The following is a 25640-nucleotide window of genomic DNA, read 5'->3' as shown; positions in this document are numbered from 1 at the left end:
ACACTGGAGAAGTAACACCAACGTTGCCTCCACATGATCCTGTAAATCCATTGGCAGGACAGACGCAGTGTTCTCGCTCAGGCCAATATCCTCAGCATCGAAGCATTGATCACGCTCAATCAGCTCCGGTGGGCGGGCCACATCGTCCGCATGTTCGACACTACACTCCCGAAACAAGCACTCTACTCTGAGCTCCGACATGACAAGCGAGCCCCAGGAAGGCAGAGAAAAAGTTTCAAGGACACCCTCAAATCCACCAACGCCTGGGAATTCCTAGCCCAAATCCGCCCTAATTGGAGGAGGAACATCCGGGAAGGCGCTGAACACCTCGGGTCTCTTCGCCAGGAGCATGCGGAAGCCAAGCGCATACAGTGGAAGGAGCGCACGGCAAGCCAAGCACCCCACCAACCCGTCCCTCCAACCACCATCGGTGACGAGACTGCAGGTCCTGCGTTGGTGCATTGGTCTCATCAGCCACCTTAGAACTCATATTAGTGTGGAAGCAAGTCATCCTCAACTCTGGGGGACAGCCTAAGAAAAGAAGACAAGTGTGTGTGTGTGTGTGGGGGGGGGGGGAGTATGTGTGTGTGTGTGTGGGTGTGGGTGAATGTGTGGGGCGTGAGTGTGTATGTATGAGTGTGTGTGTGTGTGTCAGTGCGGGGGGTGAGCATTGGATGATGATAGGCCCCGATGCGGTGGACCGATTTGGAGTGCCTGCCGACTCTATTATAATATGGTTGGCGAGAGGCGGAGGAGCAGTGAACAGCTGGAATGGCCGTGGCTGAGTGTCATTTCCATCACGTTGATTCTGACTGTGGCGACTGTGGTGCCATGACTCGTGTCTCCGTGGGAACTGCATCACTGTGTAGGGGTGCTTTTACAAGCACAGAAAACATCAGATCATCAAGCCAGAGTGCTGCTCTAAAAGCACCACTGGAAATATTCTTCCCCCTCCCCAGGCAGGCAACTGGGTCACCCTTGGCCCACCCATCACCTTGAAAAGCTATCAGGAGGGCAGGGTATCCACGCCATGTCTTACCCTCCCACTGTAGTACCACCGACCCCAGGTACCAGCAGAGAAGGCGTGCCTGCCCCTGCCAGAGGAACAGTGAGATTGCTGTTGTTGGTTGTGCTGGAGTGAGAGGGCCTGGTACTAGCCTGTCTTCTGTCCCCCAGCCCTCCTTGGCAAGTTTGGAACTCAAGGATAGCCTTTAGTGCCTCTGCTGGGTGTCTCTGCCTTCTGTATAGTGGATCCTCCTCAGCAGGAGTCCCAGATCTTGCCGCCCCCCTCGCCACCCCACCATCTCCCCCTATACCCCAAACACCGCCTGGCTCCCTGTGTGTGACGGAGATCCTGTAGTAGGAGCTTGCCCTGCTTGTCAAATAAGACCCGATCTTTAATATCTTCTCTTCGACATCACTACAGCATACACACTCAAGACGGCTTCAATCTGGATCTTGTTTTATTGTTGAATATATTTAATAAGAACATAAGAAATAGAAACAGGAGTAGACCATATGGCCCCTCATGGCTGATCTGATCATGGACTCAGCTACACTTCGCTGCCCGCTCTCCATAACCCCTTATTCCCTTATCGTTTAAGAAACTGTCTATTTCTATCTTAAATTTATTCAATGTCCCAGCTTCCACAGCTCTCTGAGGCAGCGAATTCCACAGATTTACAACCCTCACAGAGAAGAAATTTCTCCTCATCTTTTTTTAAATGAGCAGCCCCTTATTCTAAGATCATGCTCTCTAGTTCGAGTCTCCCCACTCAGTGGAAACATCCTCTCTGCATCCACCCTGTCAAGCCCCCTCATAATCTTATATGTCTCGATAAGATCACCTCTTATTCTTCTGAATTCCAATGAGTAGATGCCCAATCTATTCAACCTTTCCTCATAAGTCAACACCCTCATCCCCGGAATCAACCTAGTGAACCTTCTCTGAACTGCCTCCAAAGCAAGTATATCCTTTTGTAAATATGGAAATGAAAACTGCATACAGTATTCCAGGTGTGGCCTCACCAATACCTTATATAGCTGTAGTAAGACTTCCCTGCTTTCATACTCCATCCCGTTTGCAATAAAGACCAAGATACCATTGGCCTTCCTGATCACTTGCTGTACCTGCATACTATCCTTTTGTGTTTCATGCACAAGTACCCCCAGGTCCCGCTGTACTGCAGCACTTTGCAATCTTTCTCCATTTAAATAATAACTTGCTCTTTGATTTTTTTCCTGCCAAAGTGCATGACCTCACACTTTCCAACATGATACTCCATCTGCCAAATTTTTGCCCACTCACTTAGCCTGTCCTTTTGCAGATTTTTTGTGTCCTCCTCACACATTGCTTTTCCTCCCATCTTTGTATCGTCAGCAAACTTGGCTACATTATACTCAGTCCCTTCTTCCAAGTCGTTAATATAGATTGTAAATAGTTGGTGTCCCAGCACTGATCCCTGTGGCACCCCACTAGTTACTGGTTGCCAACCAGAGAATGAACCATTTATCCCGACTCTCTGTTTTCTGTTAGTTAGCCAATCCTCTATCCATGCTAATATATTACCACCAACCCCATGAACTTTTATCTTGTGCAGTAACCTTTTATGTGGCACCTTGTCAAATGCCTTCTGCAAGTCCAAATGCACCACATCCACTGGCTCCCCTTCATCCACCCTGTTCGTTACATCTTCAAAGAACTCCAGCAAATTTGTCGAACATGACTTCCCCTTCATAAATCCATGCTGACTCTGCCTGACCAAATTTTGCTTTTCCAAATGTCCTGCTACTGCTTCTTTAATAATGGACTCCAACATTTTCCCAACCACAGATGTTAGGCTAACTGGTCTATAGTTTCCTGCTTTTTGTCTGCCTCCTTTTTTTAAATAGGGGCGTTACATTTGCAGTTTTCCAAACTGCTTGAACCGCCCCAGAATCCAGCGAATTTTGGTAAATTACAACCAATGCATCCACTATCCCTGCCGCTACTTCTCTTAAGACCCTAGGATGCAAGCCATCAGGTCCAGGGGATTTATCTGCCTTTCGTCCCATTATCTTACTGAGTACCACCTCCTTAGTGATTGTGGCAGAGATTGAAGATGGAGATAAACAGATTTTTGAGCGGTAAGGGAATAAAGGGTTATGGGGAGCGGGCAGGGAGGTGGAGCTGAGTCCATGATCAGATCAGCCATGATCTTATTGAATGGCGGAGCAGGCTCGAGGGGTCAGGTGGCCTACTCCTGCTCCTATTTCTTATGTTCTTATGCCTGACAAAGACTTTGGCCCTGAAATGGGATATAATTAAACTGGTGAAGAGAGGGATTTCAGCCAAACACATGTTGGTCTCTTTGTATCTCCATGGTTTAATCTCATATGCTTTCTTTCATGTTTCTCTCGACCGGGTCCTTGCACAAAACATACAACAATGGACCTCACTAAAATGAGCTGGAAAGTGCCACCTTGACATTAAAAAGGATGAAAATAGATTGTTCATGCTTTGATATTTATGTACTTTGTGTTTAGGGACAGAAGTGATCCACTGAAACGCTGATTGTTTACATGGGCAGCAGGTAATAAGAACATTGTTTAATTGGGTAATCATGTTTTTTTTTAGCAGAACAGCTATTAAACATATCTCCAGAGGCAATAAATGTCTCCCTACCACAAAAATGTAATGAGGCGATGAGGCTCCAGACTGCAGCTCCACTAAGTTTGTTTGTCTCTGTGTGAGTTGTCAGTCTGCCAGTCAGAACTGAAGTCAGGGCTTTCAGTACAGGCCATTGTTCACAAAACCGTACAGAGGATAAAAGTTCATGCCTAAAATCTGACAGTGGACATTGAATCTGAGGGCACACATTGATTAAACCCTATTAGTGCAAATAAAATCCTAGAGTAATAGAATTCAAAAGCAGAGAAGTCATGTTAAACTTGTACAGGACCTTGGTTAGACCACATATGGAGTGCTGTGACAGTTCTGGTCTCCATATTACAAAAGGATATAGAAGGTCTGCAGAAAGTGCAAGATTTACAAGGATGATATCAGAAGTGAAAGAGGACAACGATCAGGAAAGGCTGGGACGCTTTCTGTGGTCAAAAATGTCCTCCCTCCCCCACTGTCACTTTTGTGCCTTCTGATTGGTCAGTGTGATCCAAAGGACCAATCAAATTGCAGAAAAACAGAAGATAAACTAGCCAATAGCAGGTGAAGCTAACAAAATCTCTCGATTACTTGAAAGGCTCCATGTTCCTCCCGTCAGTGCAAGGCATTACAAGAAAAATCACCAAATAAAATACCGATGTGGAGTGACTGTCTCCCAGCTCAGAGCCCTCTCGTACCTTCTGCACAGTCCCAGTCCCCACCAGAAAGGCCTTGGCAAAAGTTACAGCCCACAGCAAGGACTCAGCCCATTCCACATCAGCCTACCAATCAACTTGACCTGACATAAGTACATAAGAAATGGGAACAGGAGTAGGCCATTAGGCCCCTCAAGCCTGCTCCGCCATTCAATAAGATCATGGCTGATCTGATCATGGACCCAGCTCCACTTCCCCGCCCGCTCCCCATAACCCTTGATTCCCTTATCGTTCAAAAATCTGTCTATTTCCACCTTAAATATATTCAATGACCCAGCCTCCACAGCTCTTTGGAGCAGAGAATCCCAAAGATTCACGACCATCTGAGAGAAGAAATTTCTCCTCATTGCCGTTTTAAATGGGCGACCCCTTATTCTGAAACTCTACCCACCTAGTTCTAGATTCCCCCATGAGGGGAAACATCTGACTTCGATCTCCCCGTCCCTCTCAGAGAAGTTCAATGCTGAACCCCAAGCCCATCACCCTGTCCGTTCTGGCCCTGAACCCGACCAGACCTTTCCCCCTCCCCACTTCCCATCTCCTGTTTGAAGAGCAACCCCTGACCCTCGAGTCTGAGAGAGTCAAGTGAGGAGAATCTCAGGTACTAACATCTGTTTAAAGCAAACGCACAGGGTCGTTCCGTTTAAAGATCAGAATGTGCCAAGCAGTTTAAGTTCCAGGATTATTCATTACAATCGTAGGAGTCAAGATTCAAACTCATTATCCTTAGAGTGCAGAGTTTTATTGATCCTTTAGCAAGTAATTAATCAAAGAACGCTGATAGCTCTGTGTACTTAAATAATGTAATGATTGTAACTATGAGCAACAGAAAGAATTTAGCATTTTAATTTCTTCCCTTAATTGGGAGAGAGGATGAGACAGACACCTGTTTAGTGGGGGCTGGGGGATGGGGGCTGATAGAAAGGGACAAGGTCCCTGTAATGTATTTGCTTCATGGGTTCTTTGCTTAAGAATTCATAGCAACACATTGCTATTAAGAACTAGTTGATTTATTAGCAAAGGTTTAACAATCACACTACACATTACCAGTTCATCCACCAGGCTCACAACCACCTGCCTCATTGTGGATCCCCTGAACCCAACTGACTGGGGTTTTATTGAGTCTTGTGAACATCACGTGACTGGCTAAGCCACTCCCAACTCAACAGCTCGACAACTATTTGGGTAGAAAATTTCATTCCAGTGCCCCCTTGTTTTTGAGGGCACCAAAACCTACAAATTAACAATTGAACATAAAGGGAACCTTTGTCAAATCAAATCAAATCAAATTAAAATTAAATTCTGTTCCCGGTTGAAATGATGCACTCCAGTCCCTCCGGCGCCCATCTCTCGCGGAAGGCCGCGAGCGTACCGGTGGACACTGCGTGCTCCATCTCCAGGGACACCCTGGCTCGGATGTAACTGCGAAAGAGAGGCAGGCAGTCGGGCTGAACGACCCCCTCCTATGCCCAGGAGCAGTCTTATGTGGAGGCCCTCCGACCTGCCCACTGTCCTCCGCACAGAATGCCCAAAGATCAGGAGCGTGGGACTGAAATGCAGCCAAAATTTAAGGAGCAGCCCTTTTAAATATTGGAAGAGGGGCTGCAATCTCGCACATTCAATAAAAACATGGAACACTGACTCCTCCAGGCCGCAGAAATTGCAGGCGGCCTGGGAGCCCGTGAACCGACTTAAAAACTTATTGCACGGGACTGCTCCGTGCACCACCCTCCAGGCCAAGTCCCCAATAAATACTGGGAGGACTCCCACGTAGAGTGCCCTCCATTGGGGACCCCCGCCTCCTCCGGACGCCAAGATGTTATGCCATGGCGTGTCCGGACGGCAGGCGAGGATGGCAAGGTGGAGAGTGTGCAGGAGCAGCCCGTACAGGAAACCCCTCCACGCAGAACTCCAAGGAGGCTCAAGCTCCTGTTGTGAGGCACTAGCTCCCGAGGGAGGTTTCGAGGCTTGGCACCGATCAACAACTCTACAACTATTTGGTTGCACCTGTAAAATCAAATGTAAATCAAATGCCCCCTTATTAAAGGGGCACTAAAACCGACAATTTAAAAAAATTAATTTTCAACAATAATGGTTCAAATTAAAATTTGGTTGCCGGGGGTGATGATGCACTCCAGTCCCTCCGGTGCCCACCTCTCGCGGAAGGCCGCGAGCGTACCGGTGGACACCGCGTGCTCCATCTCCAAGGATACCCTGGCTCCCGATGTAACTGCGAAAGAGAGGCAGGCAGTCAGGCTGAACGACCCCCTCGACCGCCCGCTGCCTGGACCGGCTGATGGCCCCCTTGGCCATGCCCAGGAGCAGTCCGACAAGGAGGCCCTCCGACCTGCCTGCTCCCCTCCGCACAGTGTCCAAAGATCAGGAGTATGGGACTGAAGTGCAACCATAAATTGAGGAGCAGCCCCTCCAAATAATGGAAGAGGGACTGCAACCTCACACATACAGCATAAACATGGAACACGGACTCTTCCCGACCACAGAAATTGCATGCGGCCCGGGAGTCCGTGAACCGACTTAAAAACTTATTACACGGGACTGCTCCGTGCAACACCCTCCAGGCCAAGTCCCCAATAAATAAAGGGAGTTTATCCTTTCTTAAATATGGAAACCAAAACTGTACGCAGTATTCCAGGTGTGGCCTCACGAATACCCTGTATAACTGTAGCAAGACTTCCCTGCTTTTATACTCCATCCCCTTTGCAATAAAAGTCAAGATTCCATTGGCCTTCCTGAACACTTGCTGTACCTGCATACCAACCCTCTGTGTGATAAGTGAAAGTATGAGAGAGCAAGAGAGAGTGAGGTAAAGAGGAAGGCAAAGAGAGAGTAGAGACACAACCTTGTCATCCTGTTGACAAGCCCCAGAATGGAAAGTTTATAATTCAATCCTCCCGATTGTCATCTCTCCGCAGTCTGATTGGTCGTTCGGATGAAGTCACAATGAAGCCTCACCTGTTCAAACCAACGCCAGGTGCTCACCTCCCGAAAATTAAAATAAAATGGGACTCACAAGTGCTTCAAAAAAATAAACAAAATCAGCCTCAACGTCCTGAGAGAAATCAGTAACTAATATTGGGCGGAGCTTAATCCCCAACTTTACTCAACTTTTTTGAAGCACGCCTGGCATTCTTTTTTTTCATTTATTTCATTGTCAGAGGGGTCGTGGACTTTCCGTCTTCAGGCCCGTGCCCTTTTAAAGAATCCCAACCCATACAAGGTAAAGAAAAGCCTTTAAAAGGATTCTAGTGCACTGTCCTCGTAAGGAAACAGAAAATGGAGGGAAGGTCAGGATAGAGAGACTCGCTTCCCAGGGAGAGAAAAAGGCTTCTTTTATTTCCAAAGTTATTTTTAAGCCAACATTGTGCCAGTCAGCATGAGGAGGGTAAGGCACAGGCCCAGGTTTGTTGGTGGTCAGCCAAAACCTGGCTATGGATTCCTGGGTCTGGGCGAACATGAGGGAGTGGCAATGGGGTTGAGAGTTGGTCGCTGTGGTTTGGACCCAGCAAGATAATGGTGTACGTATAACCTTGGTCATGTAATGAGACTGTCTCACGTTTTCCTTGTGAACACAGGGTCAGCCGGCTTCTCCGTATGTTGGAATTGGAAGGCTGGAAGCAGGAAGAGCGAGTCAGCCCTAAACTTACCACAGCTTCGCTCCCAGCATGTCTGTCGAAGACGACATCAGAAACCAGTTCTCATGCTCGATATGTCTGGATACATTTAAAGATCCAGTCACCACGGAGTGCGAACATGACTTCTGCAGACCCTGTATAACCGAGTATTGGGACAGGGAGGAAACATCCATCTGCCCATTGTGTCGACAATACTCCTCAGGCTCGCTGAGAACTAATCGCACACTGGCCTGTGTGGTCGAGATCCTTCAGTCAAAGAAAGACAACAGTTCAGAAGAAACCGAGTCAGGTGGAGACAATAATTTCGGATTCCTGCTTCTAGTCATCCTCAGTTTTGTTATTGTGCTTCTTTGGTCATTGAGCCCAGATGCCTCTTCACTCGAGTTTTACCCCAAGGATTACGACATGTGTCCTCAGCACAAGGAGAAGTTAAAGCTCTTTTGTGAAGATGACCAAGAGTTAATTTGCCTAATCTGCAGGGATTCAAATAAGCACAAGAACCATCGAGTTTATCCCATCAATGAGGCGACACGATACTATAAGGTAACTTGGAATGGAGTGGCCAACCGAATAGAAAGACTTGCATTTATATGGTGCCTTTCATAACCTCAGGACGCTCCATAGCGCTTTACAGTGCAGCACTCCCTCAGCACTGCACTCGGTGTCCGTCTAGATTATGTACTCAAGTCTCTGGAGCAGGACTTGAACCTTCTGATCCAGAGGCGAGGGTGCTGCCCACTTAGATGATAATAAGGAGCTATAATAGGGGAATCTGGGATAATAAACGCATGGGCCAATGTTTCAGTGCAGAATCTATTGGAAGAGTTACTATAGCCATTCACAAATACAGTAGCCTTGGTTACGGTACAGTACGGTACCAACAACCCAGGTGTCATGAATTCAAATCCCACCATGACAAATCGATGAATTGTCAAATTCACAAAAATAGTCATTTGTGGCTAGCACCTGAAAATGACCTTAATATCTGCCAGATTGCTGTAATTTCCCAACTGGTTCACTAATGTCCTTCAGCGCAGGAAACATAAAAACATAGAAAGTAGGTGCAGGAGTAGGCCATTCGGCCCTTCGAGCCTGCAGCACCATTCAATATAATATGGCTGATCATGCAACTTCAGTACCCCATTCCTGCTTTCTCTCCATACCCCCTGATCCCTTTAGCCGTAAGGGCCACATCTAACTCCCTTTTGTAGAGTTTCCCAGCTACGTTTCCCTGCTCTGGCATACGTGTGACTCCAGTCCCACAATAAGTGGTCGATCTTTTTGCCCTGAGGCAGACGGGCAGTAAATACGATCACTCCAGTGCCGCCCATATCCCAAGAAAAATTGAATCTTTGACAATGCTAAACGTGATGTAGGTCACAGCGCAAAGGCCCATCTACCGCATTGAAACCCTTGGAGCTCACTCTATGCCGTCACGGCATCCAAATGTCTGTTCAACGATTGCAGACCTTGTGCCTTCATCGCCCTGTCCTAGTCCAATAATTGCTGCTCTTATTGGCTGGAGCCATTTTGTTACTGAAGTTTCGCTGCAGCTCAGGGAATGGCTGAATGCACTGGGCAACACTGTTTCGTGGTGAGCCTGTGCAACCACCATCTTAGCCCAAGTCGGAAGCGTTAAGTCAACAGTTACCAAGCGAAGGATTTTACATCATTCCTGGGCAAGTAATGAGTTGATATTTTGAGGGTGGGAGCCTGTGACAAAAACTTTGTCCGGGAGCGGTTGCAAGAGGCAGCACCTCTGGAGAACAGGTGAACTCTCCACAATCCAGTGAGTGCCGAAGGGCCATCTTCCCTCATCATCCGCCCTGGTCATTCCTGCACGGGTCTGCTCACTGCTGCCTTGATGGCCAAATCTCCCAATAGAAAGGTCGGAGAAGACACAGAGCTTTGACCAGCTGACAGGCTTCCCAAGAGTCTGGGGCGTTACAGTTGGCCATTAGGACTCCTCACGTCAATCCTAATGCATACTCGTACAGGCCACAAACTGCGTTCCCTAGCCACCGACTCCATCCCTCTCCTGAGCATACCATGATGGCATCGGCGACTCCTGGCTCGGATTGGAAAGCTCCTCCTGAGTTACAGTGGAGCCCACCATTGGGATAACGACGCAGCGATTGCATTGCCTGGACTGCTCACTGCGGTGCGGTGCGGCGCTCTCATCTATCAGAGGTTTGCAAAACCAGTACTGTCTACTCCACAACTGTGTCATTCAAACAGGGATCAGCTGTGGCTGGATGGTGAAGGAAATAGGACAGCGGGCCCAAACAAACAGAGAGAGAGGGGGAGCGAAGGAGAGAGTGGCAGAGAGAGAGAGGGATAGGGAGAGTGGCAGAGGGAGAGAGGGAGAGTGGCAGAGGGAGAGAGTGACAGAGGGAGAGAGAGGGGGAGCGAGTGGCAGAGGGAGAGAGAGAGAGGGAGAGAGTGGCAGAGGGATAGGGAGGGGGAGAGGGGGAGAGAGGGAGAGAGGGAAGGAGAGTGGCAGAGGGGGAGAGGGAGAGAGGGAGAGAGGGAGAAGGAGAATGGCAGAGAGGTAGAGGGCGAGGGGGAGAGTGACAGAGGGAGAGAGTGGCAGAGGGAGAGTGGCAAAGGGAGCGAGGGACAGGGAGAGTGGCAGAGGGAGAGGGAGAGAGGGAGGGAGAGAGGGAGAGGGAGGAGGAGAGAGTGGCACAGAGAGAGAGTGGCAGATTGAATTTACAGCCCAAATGGCTTAATAGCTCCTCCAAAAGGTACAGTTCTAAAATGAATGCTCATGACTCCAAAACAATATCTTCCTCGTCTAAAGACACAAGGACAAAAGCCATGTCCCAAACAAACTGGTGACAGTCACCCACCTTAAGCCGTACCCTGCCCAGCTTTACATTTCTACAGAACACAAATTATTCATATATATTTATATACAATGTTTGTTCAGCTCTGATCTTCCCTGACACAGTGAGAAGATCATGGAATTTGTTATTTTTTCACATCCTCGATGACCCAAGTTCCCTTTGCACACTGACTTAAAGGCCGGTAGTGTAGGACCATCCTCCCTGTTTATTTGCTCTCTAAGTGCAGCCTTTTCCTACAGTCAGATAAATAGCACTGAGATGTTGGAAGTTTGAAGAGCACAGATGTTGACATTTAAGTGTCCACCTTGTCCTGCAAGGTGCATGTGAGTAAATGAACATGTACGTAGGCTTTGTTGGAAACTTGCCAGGTAAAGAGTGGAAGGAATAAGAAACTGAAGTAATTAAACTGCTCATAGAATGGTGCCTCGTCTGCAAGCATTCAAGAACTAATACATCCAATAAGGAATGGAAGACAAACTTTACCCAGACAGTGGTTAGATTGTGGAACCTGCTACCAAATGGAGTAGTTAAGGTGAATAGTAGAAATGTATTTAAGGGGAAGATAGACAAGTGCATAAGGGAGAAATGACTAGAAGGATATGCAAATAGGATTGGATGAAGTAGCTGGAAGGAGGCTTGTGTGGGTATAAACACCGGCGTGCACCAGTTGGGCCGACTGGCCTGTAATTTCTATATAATTCTATGTAACTAAAGATAGGGTCTTTCAATTCACATTATGTAGTCTTGATGTGGATTCTTGGGTCAGATTTTTCAGAAAGTGCTACTAAGCTGTGTGTCATTTTTTCAGCATGAACTGACTGCAACCCTGGAGTTGTTGAAGACAAAGCATAACCATCACCAAATAATAAAGTCTAATTATGAGGAGAATCTGACGCAGTTGATGGTGCGTGAGTATTGAACGTGGTTGTGAGCTGGCCCGTCACATCAATTAGCATGTAATACCGATCTCAGTCAGCAGCTAGGATGTTCTACTGTGCTCCGAGGAGATTGGGCCAACTCGTGATCTTCTCAGACAGCGCCAATGATGAATCAGATCCCTTGTCTCAGAGACAATGGTTCCCCACAGGCCTTGCTGAGTTAATCAACCGATCTATGCTCCATCCTAGTTTCTGCACTGTTTGCTTTATCCATTATATTTAACATAGAAACATAAAAACATAGAAAAAAGGTGCAGGAGGAGGCCATTCGGCCCTTCAAGCCTGCACCACCATTCAGTATGATCATGGCCGATCATGCAACTTCAGTACCCCATTCCTGCTTTCTCTCCATACCCCTTGATCCATTTAGCCATATGGGCCACATCTAACTCCCTTTTGAATATATCTAACGAACTGGCCTCAACAACTTTCTGCGGTAGAGAATTCCACAGGTTCACAATTCTCTGAGTGAAGAAGTTTCTCTTCATCTCGGTCCTAAATGTCTTACCCCTTATCCGTAGACTGTGACCCCTGGTTTTGGACTTCCCCAACATCGGTAACATTCTTCCTGCATCTAACCTGTCCAATCCCATCAGAATTTTATATTCATTCTTACAAGCAGCACACGTTGAATGAGCACAGCAGGGTTGGGAGAGTGTTATGCAGCAACATGCTGTCACTATCATAAAATATCTGGCAGACAGTCAAGCTCATCCCTGTCATCAGTAATTAATGACCTTATTATATGTCCATAAGGATGTTTCCCCTCGTGGGGGAATCTAGAACTAGGGGGCATAGTTTCAGAATAAGCGGTCGCCCATTTAAAACAGAAATGAGAAGGAATTTCTTCTCTCAGAGGGTCGTGAATCTTTGGAATTCTCTACCGCAAAGAGCTGTGGAGGCTGGGTCACTGAATATATTTAAGGTGGAGATAGACAGATTTTTGAGCGATAAGGGAGTCAAGGGTTATGGGGAGCGGGCGGGGAAGTGGAGCTGAGCCCAAGATTAGATCAGTCATGATCTTATTGCATGGCGGAGCAGGCTCGAGAGACCAAATGGCCTACTCCTGTTCCTATTTCCTATGTTCTTATGTGTCCCCGGGGAAAGCAGTGAAAGTTCCTGCTCCTGATTGTTAACTGGTGACTCGGACTAGAGAATGTGGATTAAACACAGAAAATGCTGGAAATACTCAGCAAGTCAGGCAGCATCTATGGAGAGAGAAACATGTTTCAGGTCGATGAGCTTTCAATAGTACTGGCAAAAGTTAGAGATGTAACAGGTTTTTAAGCAAGTGCAGATACAAGGAAGGGAGGAAGGGAGGAACGAACAAAAGAGAAGGTCTGTGATGGGGTGGAAGGCAGGAGAGATTAAATGACAAAAGGGATGATGGTGCGAGGCGAAAGGAGATGGTAATAGGGCAAGTAAAGAAACAAAAGATGGGCCTAGAGCAGGTGTAAATAGCAGAATCAGCAACAGCTGCTGTGCAAAAACAATGGAGCAGTGTTTGTGATCTGAAATTGTTGAACTCAAAGTTGAGTCCAAAAGGCTGTAATGTGCCTAATGGAAAGGTGAGGTGCTGTCCCTCGAGCTTCATTGGAACAGTGCAGGAGTCCGAGGACAATGAGGACAGAGTGGGAGTGGGGACGGAGAATTAAAATGACATGTGACCAGCAGCTAAAGAATGTTGGGTGAGGGGTCAATAGGGGCTGGGTGCAATGCCATAATCAGTTAGCAGTGAATGAATGGCCATGTGGGTCATGTACTGGAAGGCTGCTGGTGCCCAGGGTACTATTTCCCAGCATGAGTGTCGCGCTCTCGGCGGCGAGGGTCAGGGTTCGATGGCTAATCTCAACTGACATTGAAAGAAAAACAAAAAAAACTTTCATTTATATGGTGCCTTTCATGACTTCAGGACATCCCAAAGCGCTTTACAGCCAATGAAGTACTTGTGAAGTGCAGTCACTGTTGTAATGCAGCAAATTTGCGCACAAGGTCCCACGAACAGCAATGTGATATTGACCAGAAAATCTGTTTTAGTGGTGTTGATTGAGACATAAATATTGGCCAGGACACCACGGAGAACTCCCCAGCTCTTCTACAAAATAGTGCAATAGGATCTTTTATGTCCACCTGAGAAGGCAGACAGAGCCTCGGCTTAATGTGTCATCCGTAGGACAGTACCTCCAGACAGTGCAGCACTCCACTGGAGTGTCAGTCGGGATCTTATGCTTCAGCCTCTGGAGTGGGACTTGAAGCCACAATCTGCCGGCCCAGAGGCGAGAGCGCTGCCCAATGTACCACAGCCAGCACCATTATGCACATAAACAGGGTTTCCACCACAGTTCTGGAAGATAGTGCAGAGCCATGTTTACCAAACACTTCAAGGGGCTGTGGATTGACGTTTGTGTTGATATGACTCTGGAACACAAGACTGTAAATTTGTGTGTTTAATTTTTTAATCACCGCAAAGGTTTGTATGAATTTCATAATTACTTCCTGATGGTGCAAATATCAAGAGTCAATTTTAATATTAAAATATTTAATAATTAATGCAGCATAAATTATTACTGGTTTCAAAGGCTGAATGTCAGCACACTAAAAATACTGGAAATTGCATCAAACAGTGTCAAGAATCAAAGTCTCCTGAATGAGACACTCCAGACTCATAAGAAATAAATATTGCACCATCATAGCTCACAAATTTCTAAATACATCTTTAAATCCAACACTTTTCCTCCACAATACAATTGATAAAATATTGGGTGAAAGTCATAAGCGTCCATCCCGCTGCATTCTCACTGGAACTATCTTTTACATTTTATTTTTAATTAATTCAGGTCATTGTTGGCAAGGCCAACATTTATTAATGGTCACTTTTACTGATACCAGCTTTTTATTTCCAGGTGTTCTTAAATTGCAGTCAAATTCTCAAACTGCCACGGTGGGATTTGAACCCACATTCTGTGGATTATTGGTCCAGTAGCGTAAACACGACATAACCGTACTCCTGAATATCATACAGGAGGCTGTTGGATTTCAGTTTGCACAGAAAAATAATCAGATCCCAAAGCACGATTGAAAATCCTTTAATCCAATGTATTAAACATGAATGAACTTAAGCAACCTCCCTCGGCAGTTGCCGTAGTCACAGGCCTTTATTCGAGTCTGTTTCTCAGTTGTAAGTGGTGGTTTTACAGGTTTTGTAGGTGGGCCTGTGTGTCTGATGTTTGTCTTTGCTGCCAATAAACATTAATTGAGCAAATCACTGTCTCCACACCATGAGACACCGAGCTAAGTGGAACCAAACCGTTGCATTCGGGTTACTGATCCTCCAGGATTTCCCTGGAGTCTCTGGGAATTAAAGATTAATCTCTGTGGCACTACAACGAGCACTGAATCACAGGGTGTTAAAGATAGTGTTTTTAAAAAAAATGTTTTTGAGCACTTTTGTTTATTAGTTATAAAAATATCAGACATGGGGACAAAAAGCTGTTTGATTGACCATCCAATCGGGTAATGAAGAGTCTACTCGCTTTCCAATTGGCCGTGGGAAGGTGGTGCACCGCAGGAATGGGCGACCAATGGCAGGAGTGTGGGGACGGGCCGATTGGAGGCAGAAGGCAAATGGCATATTGGCCTTCATAGCGAGAGGATTTGAGTATAAGAGCAGGGAGGTCTTACTGCAGTTGTACAGGGCATTGGTGAGGCCACACCTTGAATATTGTGTTCAGTTTTGGTCTCCTAATCTGAGGAAGGACATTCTTGCTATTGAGGGAGTGCAGCGAAGGTTCACCAGACTGATTTCTGGGATGGCAGAACTGACATATGAAGAAAGACTGGATCGACTAGGCTTATATTCACTGGAGTTTAGAAGAATGAGAGGGGATCTCATAGAAACATATAAAATTCTGACGGGACTGGACAGGTTATTTGCAGGAAGAATGTTCCCCATGTTGGGAAAGTCCAGATCCAGGGGTCACAGTCTAAGAGTAAGGGGTAAGCCAATTAGGACCGAGATGAGGAGAAACTTCTTCACTCAGAGAATTGTGAACCTATGGAATTCTCTACCACAGAAAGTTGTTGAGGCCAGTTCGTTAGATAGATTCAAAAGAGAGTTAGGGCTAAATGGATCAAGGGGTATGCAGAGAAAGCAGGAATGGGGTACTGAAATTGCATGATCAGCCATGATCATATTGAATGGCGGTGCAGGCCCGAAGGGCCGAATGGCCTACTCCTGCACCTATTTTCTATGTTTCTATGTGATGACACCTCCAGGAATATGGCCAGAGTTGCCAAACCTGTTTTGCATCCATCCAATGATTTCACCATTTTGTGGAGCAAATCAAAACCCAGATCATCATAGGCAGTCCCTCGGAATCGAGGAAGACTTGTTGCCACTCTAAAAATGAGTCCTTAGGTGGCTGAACAGTCCAATATGAGAGCCATAGTCCCTGTCACAGGTGGGACAGATAGTCGTTGAGGGGAAGGGGTGGGTGGGACTGGTTTGCCGCAAACCAGATGCAAAGTGGCAACCTTAACACAGCTGGAGAGCTTTATACCAGTATCTCTTCTCTTATATTCTGCTCTCTCACTCTCACCCTCCTTCCTTCACCCACTCTCCTGCGCCCTCCTCCTCCGCTGTGCCAGTCCAACACCGTGTGCTGTGGTTACTTTCTCCAGGATGAAGTATCGTTGACAGAGCAGCACACTGGGCGGGTATTTGTGCGTCTTCACGAGTTGCTGAGAATGGAAGAGGAGAACGTTATGCAGGAACTCCACAACGATGCTTGGCAGCGATTCACAGTGCTGGAAGAAATCATTATGCAGGTGGTCTTCGAATCCACTTCATTATCGGACGCCATTCAGGCAATCAGTGACGACCTCATTCAAGAAGATGCCATACTATTCCTAATGGTTAAGTATTTTAACAGCCTAGTCATGCACATTGGCAGCCATCCATTCAGTCAACCCCCGCCCCCGTCACACTACTGTCAATTATTCTGCTTGAATGTGAAATTGGTTGGTGCTTGAATCCGTTGTGAGCACTTGTGATTTTTTTTGTCTCTCTTGCCCCCAAGTTCAGTCATGGTATCAGGGAAGTGACATGTGGAGGTTGGGTATATCTCCACGTGGTGGGGCGGGGGGGCGGAAATGAGTTGATTAACAAGTCATGTCTCATATACCTCAAGCATCCAGCTCCAAAAATACTGAGGTGGGTCGGAAGGAGGTCACCTGCCCTACAACCAGCCCTTAGTCAGGGGACCTGTGGTGCGATGGTCTGGAAGTGTTGCAGCACTGACCTCCCCCTGCCTGGACAGCCCAATTTTATTTCACAACAACATTTCAGGACTTATTGTTTGCTGTTTATAAACCCCCTGGAATTCACAGCCACAGCTAACTTTAGCTGAGAGGTTCTGAGCCCTACATTCCATCGAAACACTACACCGGCGGTCCTGAGCCCCACACCATCGGACCTGACCCCACACCCGGTTGGCACTGGGCATTTTTGTTTAACATTAACTCTTCTAGGCTAATAAGAATTCTTCTACATTCCACTAAATAAAATCAGATATCATAAGGGACAAGCCTGATAGTGTTTCACACTGAAATCATCATTTGGGCCTCAGTCCAAGGCATGGTTGACATTAACAATGCTGAGTTTTGGGGATTTTACTACCAGGCTTGATCCATTTTATTGTGGGCTTCAGTCTACAGCACAAGACAAATAGGTACTGAATCTCACTCAGAGAGGCCTCAAGGTTTACAATTTGGGTACCTGCATGACCATGCTATAGGGGGGCACTGTTCTCACAGAGCTGAGGTACATTGACGGGACAGTGTAGCAGGAGCTTTACTCTGTATCTAACCCCGTGCTGTACCTGCCCTGGGAGTGTTTGATGGGACAGTGCAGAGGGAGCTTTACTCTGTATCTAACTGGTGCTGTACCTGCCCTGGGAGTGTTTGATGGGACAGTGTAGCGGGAGCTTTACTCTGTATCTAACCCCGTGCTGTACCTGCCCTGGGAGTGTTTGATGGGACAGTGCAGAGGGAGCTTTACTCTGTATCTAACTGGTGCTGTACCTGCCCTGGGAGTGTTTGATGGGACAGTGTAGCGGGAGCTTTACTCTGTATCTAACCCCGTGCTGTACCTGCCCTGGGAGTGTTTGATGGGACAGTGTAGAGGGAGCTTTACTCTGTATCTAACCCCGTGCTGTACCTGCCCTGGGAGTATTTGATGGGACAGTGTAGAGGGAGCATTACTCTGTGTCTAACCTGTGCTGTACTTGGCCAGCAAGTGTTTGTTCCTATGCTGGATGTAATCTAGAAAGTGTCCCATTGCACAACACTAAATCTTAACGACCAACAAAAAGAGATGAGTAATTAGAACTTTCTCGGTACCAGTTAAAAAGGTTTCTATGGAATCGGTGAATAGCTTCACAGGGATTGGATGGGATTTAATAAAAATATATAAAAGGAAGTGAACCTGGAAATACTTTTGATTTGAGCGGCTGGCAAACACCAGCTGCCTATTCACACCTCCTCTTGTGACGATGAACCTATTAATATTCTTGTGTTTTTCTCTTTCCAGAAGCTGAAAAACACACAAGAAAGGTAATTCCATTTCAACATTGGCCGTCCATTTGTTCGGACTTGTCCCAGTTGTTGATTTAATAATTTAACTTTTAATTCCTTTTTCTAGAGCTAAATTGGCAATCTCTGATCCCAAGGATGTGTCAGTAAAGATAGACGGTGCCAAGTACAAATTCCTAATGATATACAATACCTGGAAAAAATTGGTCAATGAAATCGGTATTGATATAGGTGAGAAAATGATGAGTTTTGATTGTTAGTGACGGTGCTCAGAGCGTGATGTTCATGAAACTCCTTCCCTTCACCTCCCGGTTTTTACATGGTATATCTGCAGTCAGACCAGCACATTGTTCAGTTCCATTCAATAATAAAGCAGTCCATGCCTGCATGCAGCAAGACCTGGACGACATTCAGGCTTGGCCTGGAAAGTGGCAAGTAACATTCGAGCCACAAAGTTCCAGGCAATGACTATCTCCAACAAGCGAGAGTCTAACCACTTCCCTTCGACATTCAACGGCATTACCATCGCCGTATCCCAACCATCAACATCCTGGGGTCACCATTGAAGAAACTTAACTGGACCAGCCACATAAATACTGTGGCTACAAGAGCAGGTCAGAGGCTGGGTATTCTGCGGTGAGTGTCTCACCTCCTGACTCCCCAAAGCCTTTCCACCATCTACAAGGCATAAGTCAGGAGTGTGATGGAATACTCTCCACTTGCCTGGATGAATGCGGTTCCAACAATACTCAAGAAGCTCGACACCATCCAGGACAAAGCAGCCCACTTGATTGGCATCCCATCCACCACCTTCAACATTCACTCCCTCCACCACCGGCGCACCGTGGCTGCAGTGTGTACCATCTACACGATGCACTGCAGCAACTTGCCAAGGCTTCTTTGGCAGCACCTCCCAAACCCGCGACCTCTACCGACTAGAAGGACAAGGGCAGCAGGCGCATGGGAACACCATCACCTCCACGTTCCCCCCCCAGTAACACACCATCCTGCCTTGGAAATATATCGCCATTCCTTCATCGGCAGTGGGTCCAAATCCTGGAACTCCCTCCCTAACAGCACTGTGGGAGCACCTTCACCACGGCGGCTAACCACCTCCTTCTCGAGGGCAATTAGAGATGGGCAATAAATGTTGGCCTTGCCAGTAACGCCCACATCCCGGAACAAATTTTGAAAAAGGCTAGACCGGGTAGAGGTGGCAGGTTCCTTCCCTGAAGGGCATTAGTGAGCCAATTGTTTTTTTTTTAACCACAATCCGCAGCTTCATGATCATTCACTGGTGCCAGTCCAAAGGCTATTTTGGATTTGTGCTGTGTTCTACATCATCCCCACTTTCCACTAGCCTGTTGATCTTGTGACCCTGAAAACCTACAGTGGGGGAATATCCCAGATAGCTCCTCTGCTGATCCCAGCACAGTTTGCAGGGTCAGGGGGAGGTCCCTTGTACCACTTGAGCTGTATCTAGGGGTGCCCCCTATTGTGAACATGGCACAAAGGCTCGTGGAAGTGGTCAAGCCAGGTGCGGTCATTCCCCTCCTTGCAGAAACAAGTTCATGATGCCCGCTCAGTGGTCCACATTATGAGGGGGTTTCAGTATATATATTTTTTAATGATTCCTCTATGAGATCCAGGCTTTGATTCTGCCTGGGGCCCCAGTTGTTGGGTGAGTTACAGCCAGTGTCCTAACTCGCACCAAGTCCCACTCACCCATCACGCCCTGTGCTCGCTGACCTACATTGGCTCCCGGTTAAGCAAAACCTCAATTTCAAAATTCTCACCCTAGTTTACCACTCTCTCCATGGACTCGCCCCCTCCCTATCTCTGTAATCTCTTTTAACCTCACAACCCCACGAGATGTCTGCGTTCCTCAAATTCTGCATCCCTGATTATAACTGCTCAACCATTGGTGGCCATGCATTCCACTGCCTGGGCCTGAACCTCTGGAACTCCCTCCCCAAGCCTCTCCGTCTCTCTACCTCTCTTTCCTCCTTTAAGATGCTCCTTAAAACCTACCTCTTTAACCAAGCTTTTTTTTGGTCATCTGCCATAATTTCTTCTGATGTGGCACTGTGTCAAATGTATTTGTTTTGTCTTATAACACTGCTGTGAAGCGCCTTGGGACGTTTTACTACGTTAAAGGTGCTATATAAATACAAGTTGTTGTTGAGTTACATCCAATCTGACCGTGTGCACCTCCATTGTCCACATGCCAGGTCCCACCAAAGATCCAGGGGGCAGGAACTCCTGAAGTAGGGACACCCCCTCCCCTTCTGACAAAAGCCACACCTGGGGTGGGCAAAGGCTCAATCCCAACATGCCATCACTCTGGGGCCCAGCCTGCTCCATGGCCATTACAGCAGATGGCCAAAGTTATGGTGAGACCACGCGATAATTCTTAATCCCTTTCCTAAATAATACCCGAAGAGTTCTATTCTCCTCGGTCTTCAGATAAAATTAGAGAGAGAATGGATTCATCAAGGACAGCCGGTATTTGTGAAAGGCAAGTCATAATTATGAAATTACCAATTGGACAGATAAAAGGAATGCAGTAGATATCTATGAATTTTCAGATGGTATTTGATAAGGTGTATCACAATAACAACTTGTATTTATATAGCACCTTTAACATCGTAAAATGCCCCAAGGCACCTCACAGGAACGTTATCAGAATTTGACACTCGGCCACATAAAGACAGATGACCAAAAGCTTGGTCAAAGAGGTAGTTTTTAAGCAGCGACTTAAAGGAGGAGAGGTAGAGATGGGGAGAGGTTCAGAGAGGGAATTCCAGAGCTTAGGGCTTCGAAAGCTGAAAGCACGGCCACCAATGATGGAGCGAAGGTAATCGGGGATTTGCAAGGAGCCAGAATTGGAGGAGCGCAGAGATCTTGAAGGGCTGAACGGCTGGAGGAGGTTTCAGAGATAGGGAGAGGCAAGGCCTTGGATGGATTTGAAGACAGGACTTGGTGAAAAAATCCAGGTGCATGGCGGAAGAAGTGATGTAGCAGAATGGACAGAAAGTTGGTTGACAGACAGGAAGAAAGAATTCGGACAAATGGGGATTGCTTAGACTGGAGAACAGGTAGGAGTGGTATACCCAGGGGTCGCTGCTGTTCTCTGTATTTATAGTTGATTTAGTCATGGGTACAGGGAACACGATCTCAACATTTCTGATAACACAAAAGTAGGAGGGTTGGCTAACAGTGAGGTGGACAGTAAAATACATCGGGAAGGCAGCCAGGAGTAGTTCTCCCTCCACACAGGTCTCCCCCACTTCCCATGGCCAATTTATCTCACTTTTGGCAAAGGTGCAATAGCAAAGGTAATGTAGGGACAAGGAGATGCGAAAAGAGAGAAAAATACATCTTTCTTAAAATAGTTACAGGAAAGCAAATGTTAAGAAATTTCTGTGAGTAACACAGGTAGGTGAATTATCAAATTTGGAATCTGAAATAATCTTAAATTTGACAATTTGTATTTAATGTAAAGACACAGTGTAACTCTTGAGCTATCGAGCTGTTTCAGAGCTCCATAATAATTTAGATCAAAAGATAGATAAATCCTATAAAATCAAGCTTCTTGAATTGGACAAGTTCCCAAATATTAATTCAATAAGTGAGCTCATTTTCTTTTGAATTCTCTGCCCCAGAGAGCTGTGGCGGCTGGATCTTTGAATATATTGAAGATGGAGATAGACAGATTTTTGAGTGATCAGAGAGTCAAGGGTTATGGGGAGCGGGCAGGGAGGTGGAGTTGAGGCCATGATCAGATCAGCCATGATCTTATTGAATGGCGGAGCAGGCTCAAGGAGCCAAATGGCCGACTCCAGCTCCTATTTCTTATGTTCTTATTTTTGTCTTTTCATTGAGCCCGTTCTGTGTTCTATTCTTCTCCAGTGCCATTGAGTCTAGATCCGGACACCGCGCACTGGAACCTCCTAATCTTCAACAACATGACCAGCGTCGCATACAGCCAGAGTCAGAAGAAATCCTCAAGCGCTTCACGATTCAGTGTCCATCCCTTCGTTCTGGCTAAACAAGGGTTCTCATCGGGAATACACTACTGGGAAATCCTTGTGGGATGCAAGGCTAACTGGATCTTAGGGGTGACAAAAGGGTCTGTGAAACGCAAGACACCGATCTTGCTGTCACCGCAAGATGGTTTATGGACTTTGGAGAGAAGAAACACTCACTACGTGGCAAACTCTCTGCCTCATGTGGTAATCTTTTCAGGATTAAAGCCCAGCAAAATTGGAGTGTACCTCGACTACGAAGGCGGGCAGGTGTCCTTTTACAACGCTGACCACATGAACCTCATGTACACGTTCAAAGATACGTTCACAGAGACACTGTATCCCTTGTTCAGCCCAGGTATTAATTTCACACCACTGAGAATACTCCATGTAAATCCTTAACAGAGTAGTGTTGTGAAGTAAATGCAGTGTCTAAAAGCCGGCAAACATTTGAAGCTGCCTGTGTGCCTATTGAAGATAATATAAACTGTGCCTGGATCACAGCAGCATGCAACTCCTGCAAACATGTTCAAATTTCTTTTATTAATCAGTTTAAAATGATTTTGTTTTTGCCTCTCTCTTTCTGTCGCCCACTCCTCCCATCATACCCCTGACCCAGAGAGCAGGCAGGCTATCTACTCTTCGGCCTCTGCCCATGGCTCTCTGTGACTGCCCTTTGGGGGTAGCGCAAAAGCAGCCTGGAATGGCTTGACTTTCAGTTTTTACTCTTTTTTCATAGGCAAGTGTCGAGCCTTCTTTGCTCGTCTCCTCCTGTCATCTGAACCTGAGATCAGGAAATCATGGTGTAAAGAATCATACACACAAGCCAAGCACCTTGCATTCATTCTGTACCTGTACAGATCTACTCTCCAAAGCTTCATTTCTCTTAATATAGTATCTATTGGACACCCTATAGCTCCTGTAAGGAATACGGCTGCATAATGTTAAACAAATGATGTCAAACAATGAAACCAGACTATGAGTTATAGTGATAGGCTGACAGTAAGGTCATTGCTATTGTGTATAGAGCAAAGCTTTGATGACTTGTACTCATGGGTATTGTAGTTATGATCATTGCAGTATCTCAGTACCACACTTATGTAGAAATAACATTTTAATGTGGCTTTAATCAATAAACCATCCATGCATGTGTGCGTGTGTGTTTATAAGCTTCTCCCACTGTGGGCCTGACCACGTACTCTGCAGTTGGCCAATTGCTCTGTTACACTGCACTGGCAACACCACTCTAAACATTGAATTATTGCCAATCTGAAAGTAAGTCTGTGCTCTCAATTCCTTCCTGCTTGGAACAGTCAGATCCCATTGGAAGCAGTCAGACAGGAGGCAAGCATCCAGTCTGGATTGGACGAACCCCAAACCCAGGAGCTGAAAATGTCGACAAGTATGAGTGTAATACACATTCTCCTGCAAAATGAAATGCAGTTGTTTTTCTAAAATTGAAAATTGAAATGGGTATGCATTGATATTTAATTTGGTTTATTCAAATACAATGAGCAATAAATATTTCAGACATTTTCAGCCTTCCCCATTATGAGCTGTTCTAAGTGACAATGTATTTACTATTTTATTATTTTCACCTGCCAAGTTGGGAACCATTGCAATAAGCACGTTACCCTGGATAAAATATCTCTTACATACAAGGATTTTGTGTACAACTTTTCTTACTAATTAAAAATTAATGCTTATCTGCTGATTTAACGTCAGCTAGTTTTTTTGGGCATGACTGCCAAAGTTCTACATCTCATACATAGAAAGCAATCAATTCAGGAAGCCCACCAGAATAGCTCCCACTTCCCCTCCCTTTGATGTAACACAGTAACCCAAGCAGAAGGCGGCTTTTTTCCTCCTTTCCCAGACAAGTTGGGCATAGGTTCCTGCAACAAAACGCATCTACCTCATTTGGGTGAGTTCCAGGGTCTTAGTCAGATAATCCACAGCACAAGTGGTTTAACCACACTGCCTCCTGCTGGTCAATGCTAGAGCAACATGATAGGGATCAGGAAGCCAATGAATGGTTCTGTCATGAAGAAATCCAAGACCCAGACCAAAGTTCTCTCGTGGCTTTTAGAGGGGAGGTTCTTATTTATAATTTACTCCTCAAATCAATAAGGTTCTGAAACATTAATAATCGGGTGCCATAGATTGCGGTGTCATACATATATACATGTGCGTACAGCACACACAATAGTACTTACAACCACATCTGCTGGTTGGCGATTAAAACGTGTTAAAGTTCTGAGCTCATTACAAATCCAAATACTCATTACAAACACATTTCTCTTACTCCCTCCATGTGAAAATTCTGCATTGCATTATTATACACAAGTTAAAATACAACTCCATACAAAGAGAATGAATCAATAACTTGATTTTCCTGACTCACTGAGCTCTTTTTCCATTGAGCTAACTAGTATAACTCCCCTACTTTATTACCTTATCAATAGTTTCAATCTTGTTCCCCATAATTGCTATTGTACCAAGTGAAACCTTTAATCATAAGTCTGTCTTTGTTTCTGTATCATTCGGACCAATTAAAAAGGATGACGGATGCCCACATATTCTCCCACACTGTTATCAAATCAATCAGTGCGCAATGGCAGGTTTTGAATTAAGACTCTCATTACTTTGTCCTGAAACTGACCATTGCTGTCGGGTCAGCCCTGGCCGAACAGCTCATTGGTACTTTACATTGACTATACTTCCCTGCTTAACAGACAAAGGTTACTGATTGCAAACAGTACTACAAACTAAGAAGTAATAACATTAGTAGACCGGGGCAGTCTGATTAACCCTTTCCTTACAGCTGGAACAATGATGGCCCCAAGCGCCTTGGTTAGATATACTCAGCAAAAACAATGTCCAACTTTGTTTTCAGAAAATGGACAAGTTTAACTGGAATGGAGAAGGTAAGTGTAATGTATCTGCTCCATGGGTTCTTTGCTTAAGAATTCACAGCAGCACATTGGTATTAAGAACTAGTTGGTTCATTAGCAAAGGTTTAACAATCACACTACACATTACCAGTTCATCCACCAGGCTCACAACCACCTGCCTCATTGTGGATCCCCTAAACCCAACTGGCTGGGGTTTTATTGAGTCTGGTTAACATCATGTGACTCACTAAGCCACTCACAACTCAACAGCTCTACCAGGTGCATACATTACAGTAAGAAAAGAGATGCCGTATTTACAGTTCAGGAAGTG

At 46.0% G+C, this 25640-nt stretch overlaps 1 protein-coding gene across 4 annotated transcripts in view; it reads left to right on the top strand.

Annotated features, from left to right (window-relative positions):
* Positions 1-23977, top strand: part of LOC139233989 (zinc-binding protein A33-like) — a 36554-nt gene extending 12577 nt beyond the window's left edge. For 3 of the 4 annotated variants that reach the window (XM_070864758.1, XM_070864759.1, XM_070864760.1), the window contains 7 exons: positions 3526-3572; positions 7950-8552; positions 11667-11762; positions 16477-16710; positions 18386-18408; positions 18497-18618; positions 22300-23976. In XM_070864758.1, the coding sequence (XP_070720859.1) occupies positions 8040-8552; positions 11667-11762; positions 16477-16710; positions 18386-18408; positions 18497-18618; positions 22300-22817 (1506 nt within the window). In that variant the 5' untranslated portion in view covers positions 3526-3572; positions 7950-8039 and the 3' untranslated portion in view covers positions 22818-23976. Of the gene's footprint in view, positions 1-3525; positions 3573-7949; positions 8553-11666; positions 11763-16476; positions 16711-18385; positions 18409-18496; positions 18619-22299 lie in introns of all 4 variants that reach the window. The other variant, XM_070864761.1, reaches the window with a different exon arrangement.
* Positions 23978-25640: the final 1663 nt, after the last annotated feature.

This window comes from Pristiophorus japonicus, chromosome 21 (assembly GCF_044704955.1).
Source record: "Pristiophorus japonicus isolate sPriJap1 chromosome 21, sPriJap1.hap1, whole genome shotgun sequence".
Lineage (NCBI taxonomy): Eukaryota > Metazoa > Chordata > Chondrichthyes > Pristiophoridae > Pristiophorus > Pristiophorus japonicus.
This window is presented reverse-complemented; position numbering and strand designations above follow the sequence as displayed.